Genomic DNA, 17,610 nt, shown 5'->3' with positions numbered 1-17,610 from the left:
TCTGGAAGAGAACAGACAATTACTTGCTGAACTGTCGTCCTGAAGGAAACTGCACAAAATGTTTTCCTTAGAATAGACAAGGGATGGGGTTTATAGGATAATAAAGTGCTATATGCAAATTATAATTGCACCTAATTGCCGGGTGTTAGTATTTTAGTATTACATACTGTTACATTTCTTACCAGAGAAGTGGACCCTCTAGGCCGCAATCGGTTTGGTACTTCCTAGACTGTGGGGGCAGTGTGAGGAATCTCCCCATTCTTTACCCTTACCCCCACAAGGCAGGATGGACTTTCTGCGTCAGATTCCCAGGTCCCGGTCTCCAGAATAATGGCTGATTGGTGGTGGTCGCACTGTAGCAGAGTCAGAACGTAGCCAGGCGTCAGCAGATTAGCAGTCCGTAAGTAACAAGCCGGAGGAGCAGACAGAACCGGTGATCGAGTAGAAGCAAGAGACCAATCCAAAGGGGTAAGACAGAAGCCTAATATAGAAACAAACCCGAGGTCCGGATCAGGAACAATTGCCAAACAATGGATGTAGCTTGATCCGCAGACGAGGAGTAAAAGACTGAGTCCCTTGTTTGTTTGTTTTTTAATCGGATCAAGTTTATTGAGAAGTTTCTCAATACATTGTTCAGCAAAGAATAACAGTAGCAATCTGTGAAATAACAAATATGGAACATATCAATAATCAAAACATATCAAACACCCCCCCCCCCCTCCCAGCAGTCTCATACAAATAACCTTATACCCTCCGCTAGTATCAGAAAATCGTAAAGGACACGGAAGTAGCCGTAACATATTGGATCTCCCAGCAATCCATAGTCATCCCTATAGCATGTCCCGGAATATGTTTCCAATCTCTCGGCCTATAGCGTATTCCAAATAATAATGACCCAGAGCATCTTATTACACAAACGGCCTCGTACTCAGAAATATTTATGAACTCCAGCACCTCCAGGCCTTCACATATACCAAGCACTCCCAAACGCCCCTTATACTAACATTCGGAGCCTGAGCACTTCTGTAGACCCCAGCCCTGGGCACTCAAACCACTTTGTCAAATTTTTAAAATTCCCTCTCTTGGAATATATTCTGTGTTCCATTAAAATGGTGCGATTTATTGCCCTGGTGATTTCCCTCTGTGTCGGTGGATCAGCATCCAACCAATTTTTAGCTATAGTTTTCCTAACCTGGTATAAAATCTTCGCAATTGCCAAACGTTCCATCCTATCCCCTTCCATATCACCTACATAGCCCAGAAGCATCACTAGCGGGTCTGCCGGGAGAGTCACGTCATACACCTTTCAAACCAAAGCAGCTTTCTCCCCCATAATGTTCCCAGAGCCCCACAAGTCCAGAACACGTGCAGGATAGCAGCCCTTTCCTCCTTACCCCTGGGACACCTAGCATCCCCTCTCACCCCCATTCTTTGCAGGACCCACGGGGCCCTATACACCCTATGTATCAGGAAAAGCTGTGACCGCTGTTGCGCAATATTTATGGACAGGGTACTAGATTATTCCAGAATATCTCCCCACTGTTCTTTCGATATAGGGCCCACATCTTGCTCCCGTTTCACCCTAACTGGTTACATGAGTTCCGGTTCCCCTGCGGTAGTGATGCCACTGAGTGAAGAAGCGCCTGGGCTGAAAGGCAGCTGCTAAGTCGCCGGGCCCGGACACTTCTGAAACCAGCAGGGGAAGGGAGCCAGCGCAGCGCCCCCTTCCACCTGATGGAGTGATGCGCCCTGTGCAATAGCACATGTCGCACACCCCTTAGGCTGGCCCTGGTTCCAATTGAAACTCATCTTTCAGTTGTTGAAAGGAATTCAGTGTGTACTCCTCATATAGGTGGCTGTACAATTCCCACAAAACAGAGTTGTTCCATAAAGGAGTATAGTTAGTGCATTTTCCTACCCCTAGCAGCTGTTTGCTCCTGATACATAAAGTGTAGCAGCAATGCAAAGTCTGCCTATATCTAGCCACTCTCCTATAAGTATGAGCCTCCAGCCCCTCTAGCGGGTTTCCCCCACCTCCCATATATTCCAAGATTGGAGTACCGGACCCCCAATTATCAGTCATGCCATCTCTTAAAATGTTGACCTTGCGGAGACAGAAAATAAACCCACGCATTCGGCAGGGCAAGACCTCCCTTGTGTTTTGGAAGCTGAAGTTTCTCCAACTTAATCCTAGGAATCCCACGTTTCCACACCAAGTCTCTAAAAAGGTTATGCACTTGCCTGAACCAATGTTTTCGGAATCCACACCAGGGAATTCCGAATAACATACAACAGCTGTGGCATGATGATCATCTTAATTAGATTGGTGCGTCCCAGCGCCGAAAGAGGTAACTTGCTCCACGCCTCCACCTTCTCCTTTACTCTGGCTAATAGCCGCATTACATTAAGGGCCATATAGTCCGAAACCGTAGTAGTTACTTTAACTCCTAAATATGTCAACTTCAACACTACAGGTGAACAGATCCCATCAGCCGGAATATCTAGCGGCCCTATAGGCATAATAGCTGATTTTGTCTAATTTATGGAGAACGTGCCGAAAAGTTTTTTAACCGCCATGAGTTCGGGAAGAGTACGTTCAGCCTTAGACAGAAATCACAATATGTCATCTGCATACAGAGCTATTCTCTCCTCTACCATTCTGTCCTGTTTGACATTGCTGAGCACAATAAGGTAAGCGGTCCAATGATCCTTGCTATGGTGCCCCTATATGTGCGTTAAAAGGTTTGTATTCTTGCAGCCATTTTTCTATTGCTTCAATGCATCTAAAATAAAATATAAAGTCGTTTTGTGTATACAGCTACTATGCAGACCAATATGTCTTCATGGTTTAAGTAAAAATAAGCCCGGTGTTTAGTCTGATCCTGCATTCTTATGTTATTCCACTCCCTCTGTCTCCTCCTCTTCTTGATAACCTTCTGACCGCAGAAAGAAGTAACACATGACTGCAGGATCAGACTACACAGGGTTTAATTGTAGTCTGTAACCATGGTTACCCATAGGAATTATTCTATTACGCCAAGACTATTTGCAAAGTCGCTTCATTTTTTTTTATTTTGTAAAGGTTTTACCTTTTAAATATTGATTCACTTTTTGGTGAACTAATCAGAATATATTTTAGGGGATTATTTCTATAGGAATTCCATAATAGTGGAATTGATCTTGTTAGGGATGGTTTGATAAAACTCGGCTAAACTTCAAATTTACAGCCTCTGTCCTGCAGATCTAATAGCAGCCGGTCATCTGCCAATCGACAAGCTCTAAACCAGCCTATGTCCGCAGTCTTTGATCATGTCATACCCTTAGTACTATACAGTAGATGGCTCTCGCTGCAATAATTAGAAGATTGCAGTTCAAAAAAGCAGAACCTACATCAGTGATGTGTGATGGGTGCCAACAAGGAAATTTGTATTGGCCAGAATATTTCGACACATGGGTGGGGGCAGCGAACGGAACTTTTTGCCATGTGCTGGAAAAAAACCTAGTTAGAGCTCTGCCTAAACTCTTGGTTCATGCACACTACATTGCTGTTGCCTATGATGCAAACCCAGGGTAACTCCGCTTGATGCCATACAGGATCCGTGTACATTGCAAAGCTTCTAGAGGAGACTAACCCTGTAATATGGCATGTGATGGGTCCTGCCACATTTTTTTTGTTGCGGATTCTCATGGAGGAAAAAAAACGATACATCAGGGCTTTGATATAGGTTTATAGCCGGGTATTTGCCCCTAATAACAGATCCATACAACTTAGGCCCCATGCGCACGACCGTAGTTTTCATCCATAATTACAGGATTCATAATTACGGATGATATCGCGGACCCTTTCATTTCTATTCGCATCAGACACCTTCCTGAATACTTACGGATGTGTCCGGGTCATAGAAATTATATGCAAAGTATAGAACGTGTCCTATTCTTGTCCGCAATTGCGGCAGGGACTCATAGAAGTCCATAGACGCTTACGCACTTGCGGACAGCTGCGGTTCTGTATCCATAGCAGTCAAATGTGTTTGCGGACAGTAAAAACCCTCACGGTCGTGTGCATGAGGCCTTAGATCTGTAATACAGCCATGAGAATGAGGCCGAGCCGCAGGCGAAAGTTGGGTTAATGCATTTTGCCTACATGGGTCAAAACTGAAAGTTTTATTGTCGGTCTTGTAAATCCGCAGTCTTATTGAAAAAAAGACAATTGTTGTGATTGATTGCAATAACTTGATATAAAAACGGACTGCATTACCAGTCGAATAGCAAAAATATAATAATGCGAGATTGAAAAAGAAAGGAAACAAGTGTCAATGTACAATATACAGCAAATCAATTCTAATTTAACTTGGAAGTTCTGTTTTAGAGAAATTATGTCGTCAAACATAGGAAAATGGTTGGATGCAATTGAACATAACTCTCTAATTCCAAATCACCCAATACATTCATCTTTTTAATTTAACAATATTACGGCGCAGGCTTTAATCCATTCCATATGCTCGGTTAAGACGATATTGAACATGAGAAAATATGACAAATTACCGGCACAAAGAAATAACACATATTAAATTTTCTCTGCAGGTCGAAGAAGAAAAAAATAAAGATTGAGAAAGATAAAGAGCAACCGGCAACGGAGAAGGTAGGAGGCCGCTTATTGCTGCAGTACGTTCGGTTCTATTAAAGCTCTTCGAATTTGACTTGAACAGAGTGAAGGTCACTCAACCTTTTATCTGGAGGTTCACTGTCACAGGGAGCATTGATTTTAGCACTTCTAAAGCTGTTCCAGTCGATGGTAAGTGTTGTTGTGAAGCGGTAACATCTAGGAGAAACCGGTCAACCACCTAGTTGGGGGCCAAACATGGTCATAGAACAGGACCACCAAGGGCTGAAGCGTGGAGCTTCTAAGCATCATTGGTCACTGGTGGCAACATTAGCTCATGAAGTGTTCATCGGAAGCTCCATTAATTCTATGGCCAATCCCTGCAAACAAGCTGGGAGTTCCTATTCTCAATGCCAAGAAGTCACCCAGAGTGGTGGTAAAGCATGTCGTTCTTCGCAGTAGGAGCATGTTCTCTGGAGGGATGTAATGCTTCACCAGCTGTCAGTCCGATGGATGAATCTTCTGTAGTCTCACGTGATATTGGATTGGTTTTATATACTGGTTTTAAAAAGAACCGGTCACCAAGACAAGTCTATTTTTATTACATATGTGGATGCCTGAAGAAAGCGGCCTGTAAATTGATAGAGGAATATATAGTAGTTCTGGTGCAGTTTTTCTAGTGTAGGATACACCATGCAGTGACCTTCTAGGGAAAGGTTTACCTCTCGCAATGTGATCAGTCCGGGCAATCCTCTGAAGACTAAACGCTGCATCGGCACAAACCACTTTCCTATCTATAGTGATACATTATAACAAGCAAATCAACTGTATGTGGATGACCAAGGCTCTGTTCACATCTGCATTTCTAGGTTCCGAAACTGACGGAGTGCTAGATCAGTTACACAACAGACACCAACAGCACCCGACAGACCCTTGACTCAAAATGGAATCTATAGCGGTGTGCTTTGTTTTACCGGGGGAAAAAAGGCAATGCATGCTGCCCTATTTTTACTATCACTTGCATGGGGAGGCTCCAACTCAGATGTGAACACAACCTAATCCAGCAGGAGCCTTAAGAGTGTGAATGTAAACTCTGTAACCAGAGATTTTAAAAATTAAGGAATTGATGCAAAAGTATTTTGGAAAGTTGTATAACTTTTACACTTTTTAAAGGGGTTGTCCCACAAAACACACGTATCCCCTGTCCGCAGGATAGGGGATACATGTGTGATCGCTGGGGGTCAGACCGCTGGGACTCCCAGCGATAAAGAGAACGGGGAACCGAAAGTCCCCCCGAAGTGCTCCATGAGAAGCATGGGATATCCAGCACTCTATTACTTTCTATGGAGCTGCCAGACACAGACCCCGGATGTCGCATGTTTCTAATGGAGTACTTCGGGGGACTTTCAGTCACCCATTTTCCTTATGGCTGGGGGTCCCAGCGGTCAGACCCCCAGTGATCATACATGTATCCCCTATCCTGTGGATAGGGGATAAAATGTGTTTTGTGGAACAACCCCTTTAATTATAATTTTTTTTGTAGTGTGTGTTAGGGACATTTCAATAGTATTGGTGCCCATTTCAGGGACCTTTCCCAGCTTAATTCCTTTAGGTTTTTGTACTACTTGGGTCCTTTTTTATTTTTTTTAGATATAATTTTTATGGGAGCTATTCACAGCATTTGTTTTTATATTAGATGTGTATTCTTAGGACCACCTTCAGTGATTTTGTTTCTACATACAGCGATTTAAAGGGTTCATCTGTGTTAGTTTTGTTAAAAGGGTCCATTCAAAATAAGCTGATCATATATTTTCCTACGGCTTGGCTGCCTGTAGACAGCTGTATTCTGTGCTGGAACGTGGCAGCAAGTTTTTAACTCCCCTGCAGTGCCCCCACAGCGCTTTCCCCGGCAATGAACCACTTCGGTGCTATGGAAGAATACATTGAGGTATTTTTTTATATATAGTCTTACCTGGCGCTGTGACTGTTCATTGCATCCTACATAAATACCTTTTGGGTAGGAAAGCTCTTTAAATTTGTCGTGCCATGTAGGAGATTGTCAATCTAACCCTATATCTCAGCCCTCCCCTCTTTTTTTAAAGCGGCGTTCTAATTGTGCCCTGCTAGAATAATGCACATTTCTCTGCAGAACGCTCCGTTGAATAGCGCGTAAAAACATATTATGTAAAGAAAAGTAAATGGTAAACTGCTGCAGGTTAATGAAACTGAACAATAGGCAAACCACCGGCGTTTAGATACAATTGCTTAGTGCCATCATGTGGAACAAAGGAGATCCATGAAGAAAAAATTGGAATTTGAAAGTGCGTTGACAATTTGCAAACTCTTCATGAGATGGATATATGTATTTGTGTGGATGGAGGGACACGTGTCTGTTCAGGTTGCAACGATCACAAAAGCTTTCCATTTTATTGGCCTGGATTAATCGCGGCTACATTAACGCACAAAAGCCACAAGTAACATATTAGAAGGGCTGCCCCTCCCGGCTTCCACCATAACGGACGGTCATTGCTGTTCAATTCACATACCCCGCATATATACACAGATGGATTTTTTCTTTCTACGTGGTTTGTGCGGAATTATTTTTTTTTTTTAACCTTTTTAAGCAGACGGCAATACAATTCTCCCTCCAGCGGTCAACCCTTTTGACTAATTTTATGTTTGCGGGCATTCATGAATAACTGCAGTAGGTAAACAATGAAGGGAAAAAAAACTTCACCATTTAGATACCATGATGGAAAGAAGCGTTCTTAATGCAGTAGACTTGTTCTTATTCTTTTCTTCCTTATAATGCACTTTAATATGGAGCCCTCCAACTGCTCCTGTTGAGAATCACTTAAGGTACAAGCTCTTAGAAACAGAAATAAGGGTGAAAAGTTTACTGGCCGCAAACTATTCGGAATATGTAAGAAGTCGTGTTGTGTGTTCGAGATTATTTTTGGACTTTTTGTGAATGTTACTTAAGGAATTCATGCTAGAAATGGTTTCCTGGTGCATTTTAAGTATGACGCAAGTGCAGAAGCGTTACTGGGCGGAAATGCAAAATCTGTAACTGGGCACCCCACCTAAAGTTGGCCATTTTATAATACTGGTGTTTTTCTTTTATCCGCATGGATCTTAAAGGGGTTGTCCAGGCATGGGGCGGTTTTTCACAGGATAGGTCATCAGTATATGATTGGTGGGGGTCCGACATCTGGACCCCACATCGATCAGCTTTTCCGGCTGCCTTCGAGCATCAGATGTTATGCAGTGGAAGGTGCCGCAAGCAGGGGGCACCGTACACAGTATATCGGCCGTGCTGAGTTACTGCAACTCTGCTCCTATTCACTTGAATAGGGGCAGAGCTGCTGCACGACCGCTATACTGTGACTGGAGCCTAGATCTACCGACCACTGCATAACTTCTGGTGCTCGGAAGCAGCTGAAAAAGATGATCGGTGCGGGGTTGGATGGGTAATCAGTGTGAAAATCCACCCGATACCGAGACAACCCCTTTTAAAGGCGTTCCATTACATCTCCCGACACTCGCAAAACAGCTGATTTTGTTAGCGGAGTGTCTGGCTGGCCGAGGCTTCTCCCGCCGTTGCCACTGCAGTAATACATGGCGGCCATGAATGGCCATCCATATAATACATGGACAGCTTGTGGCTCATAGAGGGGGGTTCCTCTATGCATTATTAGGCATTTGGTCAGGGGTTATCTTCATGAGACCACCCCTTTAAGTATGGGACCAAGATGGTATGCTGTCATTTTTTGCCTTAGCGAGTTCTCCACCTGGGCTAAAAAAAAGGCTTCTCCCTTATTTTCTTAGTAATGATGTTGCCGCGAGACACTCGCTTTCCATGATCCTTCGCTACCCCCTTAAGAATTTGTGTGAGCAAGTTGTAAAAATAACTATATTCATCCAGGATGTTCACAGCAGCACAGAGTCTTACAGAAGATAAATGCCCTGTACTAGATGGATGCAAAATGTTCAAAAATTGTAAATCGTTGTGTGCGATTTCAGCAGTACTAGTAGTATTGTGCCATTCTGTTACACATCCTCGAATGGGGAGAAGTAAATATTAACCCCCGCACAGTCTGCTCATGTAATTGCTCGTCGCTCCTTCGCCTCTCGTGTTCTTGGGCTGTCAGTCTTCTTTCCGTATCGTGAAGTTGCTTTTTCCTCGTGAATAGAGATTGATGCCTGTAGTCTCCAGAGGCCGTAGAGTAGCTGAGATCCAGAGATCCCTCGCTTTAACTAGTCACCTTCAATTTTCCTCTCTTCATAGATAAGGCGACCTGTGGGTTTTCCATTCCTAGCTCTATAAAGTATTTATAGGGGGGGGGGGGGGGGGGCTGCGAGTGACCAGATAACTGAACCATTAAGATTGATCAGCCCATAAAGTCTACCTGCTCCATTTATTACACTCCTTATTCTTTTAGATAACTGATTTTTATTTTATCTTGTTTTCTAAATAGAAAAAGATAAAGAAAGAAGTGAAGAACGAGGGGGAGAAAAAGCCAAAGAATACCAAAGAAGAAAAAGAAGCGGCCATTGCTCTTAAGGTGAAGAAAAAAGAAGAGGAGGAGCAGGCGCGCTGGAGATGGTAAGGATCGCACTACTTGGGGTCCTCTTACACGATCCAACGTAGGCCGAGTAAACGAGCGCCGATAAACAAGACAGCACGTTGATCGGCGCTCGTTTGCTCCTTTCACAAGGAGCTATGTATGGGGAAGAGCGCTCGTTACGACAATGGCTCGTCCCCATACATTTCTATCATGTCGGCAGCCTGTCCCCCTGTTTACACAGATGTGCTGCCAACGATTATGATAATTTAGGCTGCATAAACGATGAAATCAGCCGATGAACGAGCGTTTGCACAGGGCAACGGTTGGGAATGAGCGTTCTGTGAACGCTCGTTTGCCTGATAACTGGCCGGTCTAAAAGGGCCTTTAATCCTTCTGAAATGGATATGAAATCGCATGTGATTCACAAAAAATAACATTTCAGATCTCTTAAAGTTACCGTGTAGCCCTACGATTATGGTGTAATCACACTTGGTGGTTTTGCAGCTGCAGTAAATCACAGCCGCCATATAATACACTGTAATCCAGGACATAGCAATACGTGGTGCAGGGGAAACAGTCACACCCAGGTCTTGGTGCCTGAAAAAGCCCAACGGCCCCTCTGCCGAATAAGACACCAGTATTTTAAATGGCACATGGTAGGTGAGGGGACCCGATTACCGATTCTGCTTTGGGGCCCAGGAGCTTCGAGTCTCGCTCCTGACTGTTCTGATCTGGATTTTATGAAACTCATTTACATTGGGTCCTTTAAAACTGTGCGCCTTCTCGGCTGTGGTTTTGCTACAGTTTTCACCATTGATTTCTCACCGCAGCATTATAAACATGTATCATGAAAGCACACTTGCCAACTTTTGAGATGGGACATCAGGTGGATTCCAAAGATGGGAGCAAAAAGCAGCAACAGTTATTTTCCTTGTGCCCCATTTACATAGGACATGCACTTAACCTACAGCATTAGAAACACAAATAGTACATATGACCCACTTTAGCACACAACAAAATTAACACAGACCACACACCAAACCCCCTACAGAAATATATAGACCCTAAACTAGACACCCACTTTATTTAGACCCCCTGTATACAAGAACCCGGAGCAGACCCTCTTACCGTTCTCAGACCAGAAGTTCAGCAACTAATCTCTCCGCGTTCCAGCGCTTTCCTCCACTCCTGGGTGCCACCACAAACAACGTGGCACCTGGGAGCAGAGGAAAGCACAGGAACAGGGGGGGGGGTGAGTAATTGGGGCACCCTGGAGGTTTGCTTTCTAATCGGGGAGTCTTGGATATCTTCCCTTTTTCCGGGGGTCTCTGGGTTCCAGGAGAGTTTGCACTTATTCGGGATAGTTAAGTTGCAAATCCAGAGGCATAACTTTAAAGATTTTACATTGGGGCCCAAGAATTTGAAGGGTCTCAAACTATCACATGCCATTTATAGTCTGCGTGAAAGGTTTTCCAGTTATCTCTAATCTCCTCCTTTCTGGAGCGGTTTATAAAATGAAAGGATAACCCCCAGCATTGTCCACAGGACATGTACACTCCTCTGTTTATTTCATAGGAGATCAGAGCGGTGACCGATCCTACTTTAAGGGAACTTGCAGTTAGTAGTTATTTGTATGTGCTCAGTAAAATAGTCACCTAAACCTTGCAAAGCCAGGCAGGGAAATAACCACAATTGTTCAATTTCCTCCCATGGCGCTTCCCCTTTAACCGTTATAATGTGGTGATCCCCCTGCGTAGTGTCTGATATATAAGCAGCTGCCAGGTTTCCAGCATTAAAAATTGAACTGGCATTACCTGGCAAGAGAACGGCACACACATCCAGATACAGAGATTTGTTTGGCACAATATCGCTTTTATCTCCACAGCGGAGTAAATCTCGGCCAAGCAGTGACTGGGGCTCAAGGATGTCTCCATGGTTGTTAAGGGATTAGTTTCCCAATTTTTTTTTTTATGTATCATCTGGGAAGTGTTTCGATCAAGCTTTGCATTTTGCATACCTGTTGGCATGTGGACATCTAACTCTTATCTTTGCTCCTTAGATGGGCTCCTCGCTGATTACCCGACGATAGGATTAGACTCCCTTTTTCTGTTAGAGCTTTAGATCCCCTGCTTCTCTTAAAGAAGTACTCAGGTTTTTATTTTTTACAAATTTGCAAATGGCATTTAGCGCACAGTAGTCGTGTGCGTTGGATTACCTGATGCTTTATTTCATGGGTCGCTGCTCCGTTCCGGGCCGCCGTTGGGTCACGTGATCTCCATTCTGACTCTTTGAATCCTACAGCGTTTCATATAAGCCTCAGACCTGCATTGAGAGATTGATTGCTGGTCCATACAGCAGTCAGTATAGGATTCAGTCTCTCAATGCAAATCTGAGACTTCTATGAAACGCTGTAGGATTCAGGGAGTCAGAATGGAGATAACCTAAACCAACGGCGGGCCGGAACGAAGCGGCTACCTGTGAAATACAGTTCCAGGTAAGCCAATAAACGTGACTACCATGCATTACATCACACTTGCAAGCGGGAGGGGTGTGGAAAAAAAAGCCAGCGTGCTCTTTTAATAGCCATATAAATTATAAAATTCTGCCACCACTAGGGGGAGCTTAGGAGTTTATTGCACACATTTAAATGAGAAGATGTATAAATCTATATGTTGTGAGCTTTACCTAGTGGTGGCCGCAGGCATCCAGAATTATCATATTTAACTCTGAAGGTAAGCAGGGGATTTGGAGCTCTAATTGGGAATCACATACAATGGTAGAGCGTCACCTTTTTACTTAACGTGATAACCCTTTTCTGTGGTAGGGAGCTATTCATTGCGATGGATAGTAAATACTTATATATTGATGGCCATGACCAAAACTAGACAGCGAAGGGGCCCAGTGACAATGAGGTATCATAGAAGTCTAGTTTGGGAATTCACATTTATAGGGCTGGTTCACTCACGGACAACTGACGACCTATCCACAGGATCAGTATATGATTGGTGGGAGTCTGACACCCGGCACCCACAACGATCAGCTGCTCCGGCTGCCTTTTGGAACCGGATGTCCATGCCGGAAGCAGACAGCTCCTGTCACAGAATAGAGGTTGAGTTGTGGTACTACATTTCTGCTCCTATTCAAGTGAATAGGAGCAGAGATGCAGTTCGGTGGCTATGCAGTGTACGGAGCCATTTGCTTCCAACTACTGCATGCACTTCATAACATCCGGCATCTGATCGATGCTGGGTCAGGGTGTCAGACCCGCACCAATCATATACTGATGACCTATCCTGTGGGGTTAAAGGGGTTGTCCGTGCGTAGACAACCCCTTTAATATCCCTGGCTAAAGAGTAGGTAAATACTAAATGGGTTGCTCATGAAGACAAACCCTTATTAAATGGAGGTCGGCTTATCTAATCCCCGATCAGCTGTAATCTTTGGGGGAACCCGCATCTGGCCAAACACTTCTGCTGCAGGGGAAATGTAGTATTAAATGACGGGCAGGCTGGGTCTTTGGGTTCATAGAGGAGGGTTCGAACGGAGGACCCATCTTATATAAAGTCCTAATAGGGCATATGGACAGGGTTCAGAGGTGTAACTTGATGCTACTATGCCCCAGTATAAAAACAGGGCCTCCCACCTACCAAATGCGATTGATAATACTGGTCTCTTATGTGGCACAGGTTTTTTTTTGGGCCCCCTCAGGCACTTGGGTCTGGGTATGACTGATAATTCATGATCGCCCTCTCTGCACAGGGTAAAAAAATAACCAAAATATACCGCTGTTGGAGTTTGATCAGGAAAGAGTTAATTTGTTAGCGCGCCAGAAATGATTTGTTGCTGTGACAGGGCTGCACAATTTGACAATTACTACTTTGAAGCATCTGTCCATTGTTTCTGGATTATAAAGCAAATGCATTATCTCAGCTGTTTTATACCGTGGCAAAGAGATAAAAAGAATCTCTTCCGACAGAACTAATATCAAGTCTGACGAGAGAGAATCAGATGGACATCACACAGATTGGGGAGGATGTTTTACGGTTAAATAGATTCTCTAATAGGGACGAAAGACCGATTCACCAGCGGAAACATACGATTTCCAGCTAGAAGGAAATAGAAGGGAGGCCGAAAATGTGGTGAAAAAAAACAGGACGAGGGGAACATTTATACTTGCAGCTTGATTGCATTTGTTTACAGAATCCAATTATACTGATGTGGATTATAAAAAAAAAAAAATGTAAGCAGGACTGTGCGTTTAATAAGGAACTTGAATGCAGCACAAACAGCTTTTCTGTGAAGTGGAATGAAACTTAAAGAAAAATATTTCTAATGTCCGAAGCATCTCATCCTACACCCCATATTGATAAACAAGTATTCTACGCTGGCACAAAGGGTAATCCTAAATGGACGCCCCGACAATCAGCAGATTGCTGCAGGGTCAGCTACTATAACCCCCCGCAAGCAGCTGCAATTGCCTGGGTAAGCTGCATGCAGCAACTCGCTTCATTACATGGTGGCCATTCAAAAGAATGTGGACAGTGTAATTCATGGTCTGGCCATGGGGGGGAGCCACTCTTTGCCACAACTCTATATTGTTGTTCTGCCATAATAAGGTATAGAGAAGGGGGTTATCCTCGTGGGTCGACCTCTTTAAATATAACTGTAGCACCCCTTTAACTTACGAAAAGTTTATGTAGTCTGAGCGGGGCTGCGGCTGTGTAATACAACAATTGCCTAATGAGTTGTGTTATACTAATGAGCGCCGGCAGTGAAGACAAAACATGGCGGGCGCACTGCAAAATACCCCATGTTCTGTCTTCAGTGCCTGCACTGCCGCTCACCAGTGCAGCATCGGCTGCATCACTTCATGCTGACCGCGCTTACACACTTGTCAGGAGCAGGGCGATGGCTGTATTACACATCCGCAGCCTCGCTCTAACGGCGGAAATCAGAGAAACCTCATCTCTGTCGCTATTCCCTTGAATGCTGTGATCAAAGGTGACCGCAGCATTCAAGGGGAAAATGGGAAGGGGGAATCCCTTGGATCACGTCGAGACACATACCATATATGGGCAGACAGCCCAGGATCCATTGATGGACCCCACGGCTGTTCATATTTCCTGTTATGGCATACTTAGGTCTGTCCTAACTACTGCCTGTGTACAATCAGTATATAGATATATGCCAGTACATTAAAGTTTAAAAATAAAGTGAAAAAAAAATAAAGTAATGTTAAATAATGAAATAAAAAAAACTAATAAAAAATTTTTTTTTTTTTTTACAATAAACATTAAAATAAAAGCCTTGATACATAAAATATACACATTCAGGATCATCCCGACCGTAACAGCCCGCACAATATATTTAAGCGCCATTTATGATGTATGCACTGTAAAAAGTAAAATAAAAACTGCTTTTTCACTTAATGTGAGTCACGAGGTGTTATGAATTTTAAACCTCCGATGCCTGACATTAATAGTGATTAACCCCATCATGTACCTCGCACTAACTCAATGTTGTCCATTATGACTGAGGAACATGATGGGGTTAATTACTATTAATGTTAGGCACACGGAGGTTCCAAATTCATCACCCCACGCGCCTCACATCAGGAAATGGAAAAAACGTGTTTTTTTTAAATTGTTGGCAAAGTATCGTTTTGGTATCGAGAATCGCAATACTACACGAAGTATCGGTATCGAAGTCCAAATTCTGGTATCGGGGCAACCCTAATCTGAATAGGTCAAAAGGACAGGGGTTTTCCTGATGGGACATAACCTTTAATTTATATCGTAGAATAATGCTTTCTACCATTACTAATTAACTTTAAAATCCTAATGACGGCAATGCTGTTCCTATTATTCCTCCTGGAAATGTATGACTAAATTGACAACTGGGTGTTACCTACTGGACAGTATCAAAGTGTCTAGGGACGTTCTTTACCGTTAATGGGGTTGGGTTAGCTGATACTTCTCTTCTGCTTATCTGGTGGGCCAAGTGGAGGTGTAGGAGATGGCGTTGTGGCTGGATAGGTGGAGAGGGAGTGTGTGGCCTATTGACGTGCATGGTGCTCTCCATTGGGGCTGGGGAATCCGGGTGCGGTGGTGGTGGGGGGGGGATTGTTGTGCTTGTTACATGTTTATTTGCTATAAAAACTTGTTAGTAACTTTGACATGTGGAGATAGTACCTAGTTGTCAATTTATTCATACATTCCCAGGAGGAATAACAGAGGAACAGCTCAACATAGATTTCTAAGGAAAGATGCTCCAGTGATTTTATTGTGTATATAATACAATTGGGAATTTACTAAAAAAGACATTCGGAGAGCTGACAGGTTCTCTTTAAGTCTGTCATTGGGGAGCCTGTAGTGTAATTGGGGGCTGGAACGTTATAAAGAGGTTTTTTTCAAATTTTGCAGATAAAGATAAATGCCTGTCAAAACGGAGGCGATATTTCTGTGTTGTCCCCCATCTGCTGCCAGTAAAAAAAAGAACCATGTTGGCGAATGTTCAGAACAAAAAAATCCTCCTATGACTGGCACCAGAGCCCTGGGTGACGCAATTGTTAATTGACCGCCTCCTAGATGAATTCGGCTTCGAGTAACCTTTGGGAATTTTAAAGAATAAATAAAGATGATATGTACATGCAGTCTGCAGGAAAGAAAAAGCCTGCCACTAGCCGCCACAAAACCTGCCAACGATGTGCTCGGGAGTTGTAAAAATATCCTGCGGATGTGCCGAATGAAGGCTTTAGCACCGTCCAAATCTATCTGGTCTCTTTGTGAGAGGTTGTTTGTCTTCTAGATGTGTCCCAGCAGGTGTCTGGAAAAAGCAATAATGCTTTCCCCATATTATTCATTGCAGGTGGGAGGAGGAGAAGTATGAAGACGGTATCAAATGGAAATTTCTGGAACATAAGGGCCCCGTGTTCGCTCCACCGTATGATCCGCTGCCAAAAGATGTGAAGTTTTACTATGACGGTACAAGTTAAAATTCCTTCCTTTCCACAGTCATCAGGGGATTTCATGCTCAGAGTAAAAGGTTTCACGGGTTCTTAGTTTAAGATATAGATTTGGTCCAGGCTCGAGTAACCCGTCAGACCATTTATATAACGGAGCCTTCTTTTAAAGGAGAAAAGCGGATTTTCACCAGGGAACACTTTTTTCTGGGAACGGGTAATGCTTGCGTTGATTTTAGTTCTATTCCGTCTATCAGGGGATGTTAGAGACGTGCGGGTATCTCAGTGGTGGGTAAAATACCTTGGATTGCGCAGTGAATATTATACTGCCCACCTTTGGTATAAAAAGAGTAGTCGTTTCATTGTGCAAAAATCTCGCGACTTGTCGGAAAATCATCTTCTGCAAGAGGATGTATATGGCAGGAAATCAACATTCGCTTGGCATGTGACACATTCTACCGCACTGAACATGTGGTGGTACCTGGCGTGTGCCGCCATTTTTTTACTTTTCCGACATGTTTTTCTAGGCCCCATTCACAAGTCCGTCGTTTTTTTCCGCAATTACGGATCTGTAATTGCAGATAAAATACTGACACATTCATTTCTATCGGCCACGGACACCTTCCCGTATAGCTACGGATGTGTCCGGACTGCAGAAATGAGCCTCAAAAAAGAAAATAATGAATTGCTCCAATTCATCTAAAACAATGAAACCATTAAATAAATTTAAACCACTTCGCAGATTGTCTTGATTAAAAATATCCTACCGTTTTGTGTCTGCAGCTCCAAAGCAGACACTCCATGGCGTCTTGATGGGTACAGACTACAAACAAACGCTGCGTAGTATAAACCTGCGACCGCGTCGCTCCCTTCAATCAGACCCCTACTCAAAGGCAGACATACCATATGTACAACCTATGCAGCTGCACAGGGGCCCAGTAGGTATGGGGGCCCAATGCCACTTTAAAACCAGCTTCCTACTATCTAATTGCATATATGGGAGGGACTGAAGTAATGACAATGGCTCACAGTTATTGCTGGATTGCTAGAGCAACATAAGGGGGTGCTCTATGATGAGCTTTGCGGAAGGGGCCCATATACTGTTCAGGCACAAGGGCCCTCTGCTGTCTGTCTGTCATTGCCCCTACTTCTTGAAAACCTATAGACAGTAGAAGAGGGAGCAAATGGAAGGGATTAAAATACAACTGCAGGATCGGACTAGAAGGGGTTTGTTACCATGGAGACACAAATGTCTGCATAGGAGCTGTAGAACAAATTGTAAGATATTTTCTATCAAGACTATTTGCAAAATGTTGACGCAATCTAGATTTGTGACTCTATATTAATAATTCCAAGTGGGTTACATATAGGTTCATTATATAAAATAGGCCGTTTCACTATATGCAACGCATTCAGACATGTACAGGTTAATTCAGCTGGTAAGGTAAGGTTATTGATGGAATCCAAGCTTCCTTGAA

At 43.6% G+C, this 17,610-nt stretch overlaps 1 protein-coding gene across 3 annotated transcripts in view; it reads left to right on the top strand.

Annotated features, from left to right (window-relative positions):
- Positions 1-17,610, top strand: part of LOC142661166 (DNA topoisomerase 1-like) — a 90,643-nt gene that overhangs the window by 28,518 nt on the left and 44,515 nt on the right. For all 3 annotated transcript variants that reach the window (XM_075838467.1, XM_075838466.1, XM_075838468.1), the window contains 3 exons: positions 4,585-4,642; positions 9,082-9,209; positions 16,039-16,154. In XM_075838467.1, coding sequence (XP_075694582.1) covers positions 4,585-4,642; positions 9,082-9,209; positions 16,039-16,154 — 302 coding nt within the window. The remainder of the gene's footprint in view (positions 1-4,584; positions 4,643-9,081; positions 9,210-16,038; positions 16,155-17,610) is intronic.

Source organism: Rhinoderma darwinii, chromosome 9, assembly GCF_050947455.1.
Source record: "Rhinoderma darwinii isolate aRhiDar2 chromosome 9, aRhiDar2.hap1, whole genome shotgun sequence".
In the NCBI taxonomy this organism is placed as follows: Eukaryota; Metazoa; Chordata; class Amphibia; order Anura; family Rhinodermatidae; genus Rhinoderma; species Rhinoderma darwinii.
This window is presented reverse-complemented; position numbering and strand designations above follow the sequence as displayed.